Here is a 13,941-nt window from a genome sequence, read left to right as displayed (position 1 = left end):
GTTGTGCTTATCTTTTTCCCAAATTCAACTCTGACTCACTGACAAGAAGTCACCCTTTCAGACAGAGCTAGCTGACTTGCAAAATTCACCCAGACTTGTACACTTTGACCACTGAAAAAATACACTTCTACAAAGCAGTTCAGGTTTAAATGACTTTTTAAATGCCACTCAACAAATTTTATCTAAATTGACATACACTTTTCTTTCTTAGGTCTTTCAAGTTTGTATGAATGATGCCAATCACCCAAAAATATTGTCACTACTAAAAAAATTAATAAATTTAAATGAGTTTTTTTCAGAGTTTATCGAGCAGAATTGGAGGACATTTTATAGAAAGTTTGCTGACTTTAGGCCCTTTCATATTTAAGAAAATGATGCCAGATTGCAAGTTCATCATCCAATGTGGTCACAGTTACTAAGCATTTACACAAATTTATGAAAATGATGCCAGATTGCAAGTTCATCATCCATATGGTCACAGTTACTAAGCATTTACACAAATTTATGAAAATGATGCCAGATTGCAAGTTCATCATCCATATGGTCACAGTTACTAAGCATTTACACAAATTTATGAAAATGATGCCAGATTGCAAGTTCATCATCCATATGGTCACTGTTACTAAGCATTTACACAAATTTATGAAAATGATGCCAGATTGCAGGTTCATCATCCAATATTGTCACAGTTACTAAGGATAGAAAAGCATTTACACAGCTTTATCCAGAAACGTGCTTCCATCTTTGTCAGAAATTTTCCTGGCATAGAGGCTTTTCAGATGTTAATGAAGATGTACAAATGAAACAAATTTGAAACGATGGTTTTCATAAAAGTGTATGTAATCTGCCAAATTAAAGAAATTTCTGCAGAAAGCATTCTGCTTGTCCATAATTCTTGGGCAACTGCTGTTGCATTTTGCTTATAGACAGATTTCAGCAGGTGAGCAATCTCAGGCACACATGGGCCTCTTGTTGATAGCTTGTTCTTATTGTCAATTAGACCTCTGAATATTCTATGTCTCTGTCAAGTGTGGTGGGTATAAATTTGCATGGCTTTTCAAAATAAAGCATTTTTTAGCAGTTCTTAATTAGGTTAGGGAAGGGGTCAGGTCATTCCACAGAGGAATAATTGTTGGTTGGATACAGAAATTTGTGGCTTGTAGCAGTCATAAAGTCCATACAGATTTGTACCTAATGTAATCCCACACAGATTTATACCTAATGAAATATTATGAAATCACTGAATCATCTGTCCAGATCTATCACTTTTATGGCTAGATATGACAGTTAACACTGTGTGTGTGTGTGTGTTAACACTGTGTGTGTTTGTGTGTGTGAGAGAGAGTGAGAGTGAGTGAGTGTGTGTGTGTGTACATCTTTTTTAACCTGCATTTGTGGAACAGTAAGACATAGTAGTTAGTTTTTCAAGTACAGTTTTGTTGAGTTTTTATTAAAGCTTTTTTTTTGCATTGTGTTCACTTGAAGTCCCCATCTTTCTTATATTTCATGCTTATTTAGTTTTTCCTTTATAATTAGACTATTGATAGAGTGTAAGATGCATTAAAGTCAGTGTCAGGTTTTAATCTTTTCTTTCTGAAGTACACAAAGGGTTTAACACCAGAAGACACAATGGCTTTATGTCAGTGTAATGTTAAAATATATTTATGTCCTTCATTGATAGATTTTATTTCAGAAGCATTTATGAAGTGTGACAAGCAGTTACAGCTCAACACAGACACATAAATGACATACATTACTTTATAAATTATGTATGCCTATTAAGACATTTCCCTGCCAAAATAGTCAGTGAGCCAATCAAATGGTATTCCTATTAAGACATTTTCCTGCCAAAATAATCAGTGAGCCAATCAAATTTTATTCCTATAAGACATTTCCTTGCCAAAATAGTCAGTGAGCCAAACAGATTTTATTCCTATTAAGACATTTTCCTGCCAAAATAATCAGTGAGCCAATCAAATTTTATTCCTATAAGACATTTCCTTGCCAATATAATCAGTGAGCCAATCAAATGTTATTCCTATTAAGACATTTCCCTGCCAAAATAATCAGTGAGCCAATCAGATTTTATTCCTATAAAGACATTTCCCTGCCAAAATAATCAGCAAGCCAGTAAGATTTGTTTGTAACAGAACCAACCAAAGGTATAAATTGATGCACACTTGTAGTAGCTTCCATTTCAGCTGATATATACCTTTCACAAGTTCCATTATGTCAAAAGCATTTACACGCTGTGATTAATCCAAATTATTGTACCATAAACTTTACTTTTTTTAGGCTTTATACCATATTGACATGTAGTTGAATGTTCCTTGGCTTAGATTTAATGTTGACGGGCTACTTTTATTCATTGTCCTATATATGTACCGAGTTTACAAATTTAAAAGTCAAGTCCAAATGCAAATTGCACCAACCCAGATTTGCCATTGCCTAATGTGATGACACTTCTTGGTTTATGCAGTTTGCTAGGTATTACTTACTTTGGCAGAATTTGTTCATGTTCACGTTAATGAGTATTTCATTTGGGCATGGTCATGACATTCTGTTTGTCATTTTTCATTTGGGCATGATCTTCACATGTCTCTTTTTCAGCGATGGAGGTTTTGAAGCACACAAGGCTAAGAGAGATACATATCCAATCCCCACAAAATTTGTCAATGTTCCCAACATCAATGGTATTAAGGACCCAAACCATAATCAAGAAAGAACCCTTGACTCCCTCCCTGTCTACAATGACTACTTGGTAAGTACCATTTTCATTATTAATAATATCTCCCTCCCTCTCCCCCAAGAGATTTCAAAGTGGCTCCTAAAACAGAATTGTAATTAGACTGGTCCCCTATTTCTGTTATTTCTTTTCTCCAAAGAATGGACTGTGTGTGAGTGTGTGTGTGTCTGTGGGTGTGGGTGTAATGATCTTAATGACACATGTAATATTATTGACTGTATGATGATGAGGATATGGAGTGAAGTCCAGTATCAAAGGATGTACAGAGGCAACCAACCAAGGACCAGCAACCCTTGCATTATGAGTCTGATGCTCTAGCGACTGAGGTACTATGACTCCACGTGCGTGTGTGTGTGTGTGTGTGTGTGTGTGCGCGTGTGCATGCACATCAAAAGAACGAGTATTACATGTAGATCTTCTGATAAGTTAAACACCATGTTTCATACAGTATACAGTTGAACATTGCCCTGTAAATAGTTTATTACTACATTTTCTATAGCTTCTTCTGATTTTTTTGACCCCATTTTAGACATTTTGACATTGATGTTCGGGTAATATGTCAGAGCACAATGCCTATTAAAAAGTTGTCATTCATTGAAACCACATGATGACGGCATAAGGTAGCAGTTTACTAGGAAGCCTTCTTTAAATGGCCATACTGTATATACTCTCTTATAAGTTGAGTCAAACTGCAAACGAACAAATATCCTGATTTGCCATAGCATAATGTGCTTGCAGATCAGAGTCTATGTTGTTTGTTCTATTGATTACTCCTAACAAACTTAACAGACCCAGATCTGCTGGAACATTATGTGATGGCAGATCTGGGTCTGTGCAGTTTGCAGTTGGACTTGACTTATGAGTATATATGGTAAATCAGAATGTTAACAGATTGAAACTAAGATAATCCCTTTTCCCAAAAATGTGCACCATATCATTTGTTACTTCAGCATGAAACTAAAGCATTGAAAAAATTTGACCTGGTGTTATCGATTATATTTATTGTTGTGTTTACGTTTTGCTGTCTGCATGATGAAACTGACTCTTTCCAGGTTGTTGTGACAGGGCAATGTTTCTAGTTTCACTTCCCCCATTAAGTGCCTCATGATCCCATGAGATGACATTGGTCATGTGACTGATCAGAACCACAGTTACATTGATGTGATTAGTTTGGGAGCAAAATTTGAAAGAAGAAAACACAAAATACACAGCATAATTTACTGATTTCTGCACAAAAGTGTTGCAGTTATCTTTCTTTTGCAATTCATGAGCAATATTTTTCGCAGATTGGGATGCACTTTTGCAGAGACAAAGTGTTGCAGGCTATTTCCCAATTTTTGCAAGTTTAACTGGACTGCAGGTTTCAAGAAAATCGAGGATGCAAACTGTAGATCCCAGAGGTTGTTAATGAGTTAAGTACATTTACTCATAATCTGTCGTAACGGAAAGGAAAAGGTCACATGATTTCGGCAAGTCTTCTACTACAGTTTTGATAGGAAAATTAGCATGTGTGCCATCTGCAACTGCATCCCGAGTTGCTAGGCCTAGTGAGGCAAATTTTTTTTGTTTGATTGGTATGAATTAAATATCATGATAGACATACAGGCTGTGAGATTTGGGATTTTTGTTGGTATGGTGTGAATATCGTCATGGACATACAGGCTGTGAGATTTGGGATTTTTGTTGGTATGGTGTGAATATCGTCATGGACATACAGGCTGTGAGATTTCGGTACTTATGTGATTAGCAATGGAAAATGAACAGAACCAGGTCAAATTTTGTCAACAGTAGTTTCATCTAGCAATTTCTGAGAAGATTAATCATGATCGTGTTGATCTCATGCATGTAAGGATTAATGCAATGCTATTTAAATTTGCTAGGCTCAGTATTTGTTATGCTATGACACCACACAGTTTTGATGAATCCCAACATTTTGATACCCAATGCACTCTCGATCCCAACATAAATGGCAAATTATCTAAAAGGAGGTGGGAATGGTCTGAGGAAACTTGAATTTGAGTTTCTAATGTAGTTACAAAATTTTACCTGTTATGGACATGCTTGTTATGGAGTATACCAGAAAATACTGCAGTGCAGTATTTTCCATTCCTGGATCTGGCTTCAGTCAAATTCAGTCATTAACCATTCTTAACTAATATTTTCTTCATAATTACCATTTCATCGTAAAGCTGTACTTTTAGGTTTAAAATTAAGTTTTCCACTGTACAACTCTTTTCATGTATAACTGTGTAATAATAATAATAATAATAGTAATAATAATAATAATAATAATAATAATAATAAAAATAATAATTGAAAAAGTGGAAGAATACTTTTTTTCGTTAAGTTGAAACCAGTTAGTGGTACAAGAACCGTCATCCCTATTGTCCTCCAAAAAGGCAATCAAAAAACCCATTAAGAATAATCACCCAATAACCAAATGAACAAGAAAATAAACCTTTCCTGAAACTTGTGTACACTGTACATTTTTGACAGTGATTTAGTTTCTCTGTTGCGATCTCCCTGTCTATGACACGGACACACACACAGGAAAACCACAGCTAAACAATGGGAAGTTTTTAAATAGTGGGATAGATAGTGTTGAGGAAATTCGTTATATACCACAATTATTATTATCAATAAACATTAAGTTTATTATTTATGGAATTCATCTTTAAACATTTGTGATTCATAGTCTATAAATTTACTTGGGATTCTGTTGAGAAACGTACATCTTAACTTGAATTTTAGTATACCAAGGGAGGCAAATACATCACTCCAGTCTTGTAAGGTATATCTATAATTTTAGAGTTGTCTCTCTTGCAAATTGTCTCCAACAGTTCCTTCCACAGAGTTAAAGATAGTTTTTATTAATTATCTAAAAAAGTGTTTTCAAATAGCATAAAAAGAGATGAATTGTTGGTAATATTGAATAAATTTATTGAACTAAAATATGAGGAAGAGCAAAGTTTGATATTCAGTGATGCCTAATCTATTTTAAATGTTAAGACATCCGGGAACTTCCCATAATCAGAAAAACATGTAGAGCAAGAACAAAATATGAATCCTTCAGTTGCATTACCTGTATTCTTACTGAGCAGTAGAGACCAACTAAGGAGGTAGAATAATTGATAATTGCCCCCCCACCCCCACCCTGATAAAGGACTATAGTGATTGTCCAAAGCAATGAAAAGTCACTGGAAAAAAATTTATAGTATATTTCTTAAGAAGGACAAGACCAAAAATTAATTCAAATTGGACATAGGTTATTTGCACATTACTTAGAAGTCATCATGTATTTTTTGTTTTGGGCTGGTTTTACCTGTGTCATCATATGGGCAACACATGTGGGGATGCACAGTAGCAATCATAAGTAGTATTGTTAAATAATAAAGCAATATTTTAATTTGCAACAAAATGGAAACGCCCATTATATTAATTGATCAGCAAATTCAGCATTGGATAAAAAGGCATACAACATTAAGTGTATTCATTTGGTACATGTTTATATCAGTCATAGATATGGTTTTTTGAAAATTAATTTATTTGTCATATGCTGTTCATGGGCGGGCATTTCACTGTTCAGCATGGAAATCTTAACTTCACGTGTTGAAGAATCTGTTGGGTTTTTTTCCGTTAAATTCTTCCCACTTTAATAAGCAAGGTGTTAGAATTTGATGGAAAATGTAAAAATGAACAGTCAAAATCATTGTGAGAAGAAATGTTCCATAAGTAACTTATGATTTCATTATTTTCATATTTATTCTTGAATAATGTACTTTTTTGTTGGCTGCTTTATTATGTTTTGAAAACAATATTTTGAAATAAACAAAATATAATTTCCTATTGTGTGACAGTTGTGGCATATCAAGTTTTATTAGTTTTGGGGAATTACACATCATATTGGTATTTGGTCATTTTGGAAATTTTATTGAATTGGCAACATTAAATCATAACGATTATCTATTGTGTAATAAAATATTATATACTGTTTTGTGAAAATATTTTATTGAGATTTTTGTTTCTTCACAAAATTTGTGCTAAAATTGTATGCATGTTGGAATTATATGGAATGATATGCTTTTTAGTAATACTGTAAATATGAATACAGATGGCATAAGAAAATTATCTTTTAGATTCGTTTCATTCTTATGTTGATTTTGTTTGCCATATTAACCAGTTAAATCACATTTTATATGTGTGTTATTCCTGTGACCTCTTTTTAAAAGAATGAGAACCGATTTATTTCAAAGGTTTTTTGTTTTGTTTTGAAGTAACATTATCAATAACGTGGAGCATATTGATAAAGAGATACCAATTTTTGTCCAATATTACATTATGCTATATTTTGTGAACTGTTTTTATGTTTCATTTATCAGTTGAGTTTAAAACAACAATATTAGTGATTACCTAGATTAATTAAATGATTGATTGTGTCACTGAGCAGTCTTCACAGCATATGTCTTTTTCATTACTTTTGGCAGTACCCATTAATAACATTAAATACATGGGTAGATTATAAAATACAACATTAATTTACAGATTGCCACCAGTGATAAAATGAGATCTTTTACTTTTATCTGTCAGACAAGGAATTCTATCTTCAGTACCATGATATATGCCCACCACCCGTAGCTTTATAAACAGCAAACAAGCTTTACTGTATAAACAGCAATCCTGATTAGTGCTGATGTTTAACTATCCTTTGGGGCATTTAAGGACAATTAAATTGTAAGATGGTCCAAGATAACCATCACTTAATAGATTAATTAATTGGCTGACAGCTTGGTTGATACCATGTTAAATGTTTTGAACACTGTTGTTTAACAACCCAATTAGTTTGAGAGACCTTGAAGAAAACAAAACTTGTTAACACATTATTGCCATGAATGATATGTTTAAAGGTCACTGGCCACCTATATTGTACAAACGTGTGATATTATTATAGTTATAAACAAGACACATTGATTATATATGCACACCATAAAAATGTTGAATTAGACTTAAAACTCTGCTTTTTTAAATGAAAAAATTATTCGGCAATCTCCGTAAACAATCGGTAGTTTCCGCATGCCAAAACCGGATATGACATACATTTATCCCATCTATTCAACCTAGCCATTCAAGTGTTTAGTTTCCCCACGTAAATGTCTATCTAATATAGAATACAATCATGCTTTTGCAGAATATTGTCATTGTTACACCTACATGGATGGTGATATCAGGATGGGGTTTCCACTATAAGACTTCATACCATGTCTAGCTGGCCCTAATTAAAACAATACTGATCTGTTATCTACCATGACCCTGTTGGCAGCCATCTTGAACATCTCGTTATCTCATCTCTACTTGATCAGAAGGTCATATAGACATGGGGAAGACTTTGCATGATTTCCAGTCAGTTATTTTCAACCATTTAAGTAATTTGTGAAATGGTATAGTTGCTTATCTCCGAACATCTTATCTTTTAATTTAATTCCCTCTGTGATAATCTGTAGCATAAACTGCCCTGTTTGTTGTTTTACATTGGCTACGAGCAGGACTATTTGAGGTTTACACAGACAATGCACTACAGACATGTATAGTGGTGGTCAGAAAATATATCTTCCTATTTTTTTTTCTCCTCCAAAGACTACTGCAAATTGTGTTTTTCTAAATATGACAGTGACGGGGTTTGGGAGTCACAATTCTTGTTTTTGGCATGTCACCTCGTGTTATGGCATATACGCAAAAACTGCAACTAATTATAACTGTATTCCACTGTCCACTAGATTTTATAGACAGAAACTTGGTGGTTTTTGTACTATTTAATGTCTATGTCGTAAGTTTTTGATTATAGGCACATACATGTGTGTGATGATGATATTCAACAATGCTAAGTTCACCAACTATTTGTTTGTTTGCAAGTGTATGAAACGCAGACCTGACAACTCTTATGATTTTGCTGTAAGTCTTACAAAAGTTACCCTTAAAATACGGACTTAAGGCATACTAGCAAAAACTACAGAAAAATGATTGTTGCCAAAAAATCTGGATAATTGGTTTATCCGTGTTTTATTTTGGATCTGGGTTTCATCTTAGAATTGGTGAAATTAGTCAGGGAACCAGACTAACTTTACAACAGTACCCCAGATGCTTTAATATGCACCTGTTTGTTCATGCGAAGCATCTGCATGATCAAACTGTTGATGATATAATTTTTTAAATTGGCTTCCAGAAAGTGAATTATGCTTAAGACGAAAGGGAAAATAAGCTTCTGGAAAAGTATTAATAATCAACACAGAAAAATAAAAAGGAGTATTCAGATTCTGGAAAGGACACAATTACATTTATTGGACAGCACGTGCCAATTTGAGTATGTCTCGTGGCGGGAGATATGATTGCCCTCATGTGAAACGGAAAAGAATTTCCAAGAATTATGTCAAGTTAAGAGATAGCAACGAGCCATTGAGCAGCATAGGGTTAATAACTAGAGTTTGTGCCACAGTACTAGTGGTAAATATGCGTACTTTATAAACTTTTCAGTTGAACATAATGTTTATTGTTGATGTGTCAGACTTTTAATTATGTTTTCCAGCATTACAGTAGCAGTTACTGATATTTTGTTACACCTTACTGAAATCTGGTCAGTCTTAGGGAAAAAAATCAACTGCCTTACTGAGATGGACTCGTCAGGGTTGGCAGGTCTGGAAATGTATTCAAAGAAAACATTCCTGTCTTCTATTCAGTCATTCTGTGCAGACATTTTTAAATAGTTTTATATGAGTAGATAACTCATTTTTATTCTCAATATGTATGATATCACAATATAGCCACACCTCTCTCCTCCTCCTTTCCTCCCCTCCTCAGACTTCTAACACTCTCTGTAGATTGTCGGGTATGGTCTCGATGGTTTCTAAGTTATTATTCCAAGAGTTTTGCATCAAAGGATGGACCCAGAATCCATGCTGACTGCACACATAAACCTCCTTTATAATACCAGGGAAGGGTATGTACACTAAGGGTGTTGTTATGAATCAGAACCTAGTCCCTAGGGCAGGGAGAGATCCCATTAATTCAGAGAAAGTGATTGTGGTCTTGGAAAGAAGATATATAACACTAGCAATAGTAATGTGGCATTCAGAAGTGGACATAATGTCATCTACCTCTGTGAGCCATATCAGTCTGTCTTGAGCCTCTTGTTAAGAGGAAGTCCTTAAATTTAGGGGGATTCATGCATTTACATGTCCAGAATGGTTCAGTAGCATTATTATAGAGAGGAATTACAATAATTTGTGAGAGAAAAAATACCAATGAAATGTGGTTTATCTTTCATGTGTCAGTTACATACTTTTTAAAATTCTGTTACATTTTTTGCAAGACACATGAGCTGTTTGATATCTGATATTGTTTCATTGTTTCAGTTTCACCTTGCATTTGTTATGAGAGAAGGACATTAAGATTGTTTGACAGTGATTTCAGGGAATTTAATTATGTATGTTTATGACCTCATATGAAAACTACCTGTTGACAGAACTTGACTGAAGGACAGGTTGACAGGCCAGAAAGAGACCTTGAAAAAATGCAGGTGTTCAAAAATGAAATGATGCAATACCTGTCTGCAGAGGTGTTAGATTAAATGAATTAAATGCAAAGTAGATGTGGAAGAACTGATTAGACCTGATAACTACATGTATCATGTCATATGCCATTAGGTACAGGTACATGAAAACTAAAGGGGGAGGGGCTCAATCTTTCCTGTGTATAATACATAAAAATAAGTACAGCCTTTTTATAGATTTGAATGATAAATTATCCAAGGAAATAGTTTAGCTATTTTTTTATTATGGAAGAAGTTGGTGCTTTGCATCTTGTAATTGAAAAAATAATATGCATGTACTTCTCAACTCTGCCTTTCTAAATTAAAAATGAAGTGACACTTAAGTTATTTGATATAAAGAAGCTATAAAAAACACAAACTCCACCCAGTGCCTCACTGCAAGACACCTTCACAATGCCTGTTTAATATAATTCAATAATTCAATATCTGCAGCCATACAGATCTTTTGTCAATGTTGTCTGCAGCAATAACAGTCTTTGAGAACATGGGGTGGTTGTTGCTGATCTTAGAACCTTTAAAAAAACATATTTTTGACCATTGGCTTCAACCCTCGTTTTCAGTTCTGTCTTGTTGAACCCTACGAATTCACTCGGTTGGTTTGTGATTATGCCCATGATTGCAATATCTTAAAGTTATGGTAGCTGCAGGAGTTATAAAGTCTGTTTATTTTTGTACAAGGTGGTATTATAACTACATGTATCAAACTGTCAGTCTCTCCATTTAGATGTTACAAGTGTATTTAGAAAGAAGATGGCTGATATTTTCCAGAGATTTCTTTCTTTATGGATTTGCTTTTCCTTGTAGCCTGTAAACCCTAAGCAAGTTGTGGTCAATTACTCAAATGAGAGACAGGTAATTTTATGTGGGATTTAAAATGTGTGTCTTGTTGACAAACAAGAATCTGGTATTTTGTTTGCTTGTGATGCCGAGTTTTGAAATTGATGTGTGTATTAATCCTCTTTCTGCTGTTGTTTTAAGTGGAATTAATAATGAGGGTTTTAGGGGTTGAAAATTCACTCACCCAAGTTGTAATACTGAATGAAACTTTATGATGGTCGAGTGAATTTTCCAGTTTGTTTTAAATTTGTTGTGATTTAGCTCATACAAGCACTTCACTTTCTCTGTCTTCAATACTAATAAATTCTTACCAAAGGTAGAGCTCTCATTTCAGTTTGTAACAGTTGCATCTGATCCTAGAAAAGACACAATATAGGTTCCAGAAAACAACCTTACATGATTATATTTAGGTTGTTAACATTGTCATTGCTCTTATATATATATATATATATATATATATATATATATATATATATATATATATATATATATATATATATATATATATATATATATATATATATATATATATATAATTATGTGGTTGAGTGGGAGTTTATGCAGGGCAAGTAAAATGTCATGTACTGGCTTCCCTGGACAAGCAGATATTTTCAATCCCCAGGGCAGGGTTTGAAATTAGTGGGAATTCACTAGCCCAAGGAGAGTAAATTTCATGTTTGATTTGCAGTTTTTAGCATTAAAATCTTGTTATTGCACCTCCTTATGAATGGATTGTCATATCAACATGGGTTTTTTGCTAAAAGACTTCTTGTGACTTCAGCTTGGTCCAAAATGAAAATGGTGCCATTCAGAGAGCCAATATAGCCACAAGAGCAGCCATATTGAAAATCTTGATTTTGCTACTCCTTCTGAATGGATGGTCATAACGGCATGAGTTGCATTTTTTTCTTGAATGAAATTGGTGCTGATCTGACATCCAGTATGACCACCACAACAGCTTCTTGAAAATATTATTATTGCTACTACTCCTGAATGGATGGTCATTTGAACATGGGGTTTTCACTAAATGACTTTTTATGATATATGTTTGGTCCTTAATGAAAACAGTGCCAATCAGATGAGTCCATTTTGGCTACCATGGCAACCAGCTTGAAAATCTTGTTATTGCTACTCCTCCTCAGTGTATGGTCATATCAGCATGCAGTCTTCTTATGATGTCTGGTTAGTCCTAAATGAAAATAGTGCTGTTCAGCATCCAATATGGCTACCACAGTGGCCATCTTTAAAATCTTGTTATTGCTACTGCTCCTAAATGTATGGTTATATCAACATTTGATTTTCACTAACAGAATTCTTATGATGTCTGCTTGGTCCTAAATTGAAAATCATGGCAATCTGACATTCAGTATGACCTGGATAACATTCAGTATGGCCTGGATAACATTCACTATGGCCTGGGTAACATTTGGTATGGCCTGGATAACATTTGGTATGGCCTGGATAACATTCAGTATGGCCTGGATAACATTTGGTATGGCTTGGATAACATTCAGTATGGCCTGGATAACATTCAGTATGGCCTGGGTAACATTTGGTATGGCCTGGATAACATTCAGTATGGCCTGGATAACATTCGGTATGGCCTGGATAACATTCGGTATTGGCTTGGATAACATTCAGTATGGCCTGGATCATAGCAGTCATCTAGAAAATCTTTTTATTGCTACTGTTCCTGAATAGAAAGTCATATTGATATGTGGTTTTCACCCAAAGACTTTTTATGATATTTGCTTGATACTATATGAAAATGGTGCTTATCTTTTGTATAATATGGCTGCCAGATTTGCCAGCTTGAAAAACTCATTATCACCACTTCTCCTGAATGAATGGTCATCTCAGATATGGGTTTTCATACAAATTTCTTATAATGATTTGTTAATCTTAAGTTAAAATGTCACTGATCTGATATCCAATATGTGGCCATGTTTAAAATATTGTGTTTGCTGCTCTTAAAGGGAAAGTCATTTTGACACTTGGTTTTCATTGGAAGAGTTTTTGTGGTGTCTTCTTGGTCATGAATGAAAATGACTAACCCTCAATATAGCCACTATATTGGCTATCTTGAAAATATTATCTCTACTCCCAAATTGGGGTTTTCATCAACAGACTTCTTATGATACCTAGTTTTGCCCTAATCCAATATGGCTTCAGTGACAGCTGTTATGAAATCTTGTTGTCACTACTCTTCCTGAATGGATGACAACTATGAAATGACATTTTGACCAAAAGACTTTGCTGATGTCTACTCCATCCTAAGTGAAAATGGAGCCAATCTGACATCCACTATGTCTACCCCTGCAGGTAGTTTGAAAAATCCTGTCAGTGAATAATGTTAGAGATGGTTTCAGCACTTAGGGGTAAAATGGAAGAGATTGTCTTAGCTTGAATTCATGGAAATTCTTTTCTCCCAGTAGAGGGCCGGTCCCATCAAAAGACTCTTGTTCTGATTTCAATAACCAGTGGTTTTGAAAGTTTCAGTTGTCATCAGTCAGTGTTTTGTAGTAAGGCTTAGTGAAGATACCAATTTGTAAATGTCTTAATCTATTAGCCCATCAGGATACACTAGTAAATGTAAAAATCTACTAGCACTGCAGGATACACTAGTATATGTCTCAGTCTATTAACCCTTCATAATACACTAGTATGTCTGAATCTACAAGCCCTTCAGGAAATGCTGGTATATGTCTCAGTCTGCTAACCTTTCAGGATACACTGGTTTAAATGTCTCAATCTACTA

The 13,941-nt window shown here is 34.4% G+C and overlaps 1 protein-coding gene across 5 annotated transcripts in view; it reads left to right on the top strand.

Moving 5' to 3' along the window:
• LOC149776022 (tyrosine-protein phosphatase non-receptor type 4-like) overlaps positions 1-13,941 on the top strand; it is a 284,029-nt gene that overhangs the window by 194,088 nt on the left and 76,000 nt on the right. For all 5 annotated transcript variants that reach the window (XM_089941773.1, XM_089941770.1, XM_089941769.1 and 2 more), the window contains one exon: positions 2,611-2,761. In XM_089941773.1, the coding sequence (XP_089797899.1) occupies positions 2,611-2,761 (151 nt within the window). The remainder of the gene's footprint in view (positions 1-2,610; positions 2,762-13,941) is intronic.

This window comes from Sinohyriopsis cumingii, chromosome 18 (assembly GCF_028554795.1).
Source record: "Sinohyriopsis cumingii isolate HCF-2022 chromosome 18, ASM2855479v2, whole genome shotgun sequence".
In the NCBI taxonomy this organism is placed as follows: Eukaryota; Metazoa; Mollusca; class Bivalvia; order Unionida; family Unionidae; genus Sinohyriopsis; species Sinohyriopsis cumingii.
Note: the sequence above shows the minus strand (reverse complement) of the source record. Positions and strands in the feature narration are given on the sequence as shown.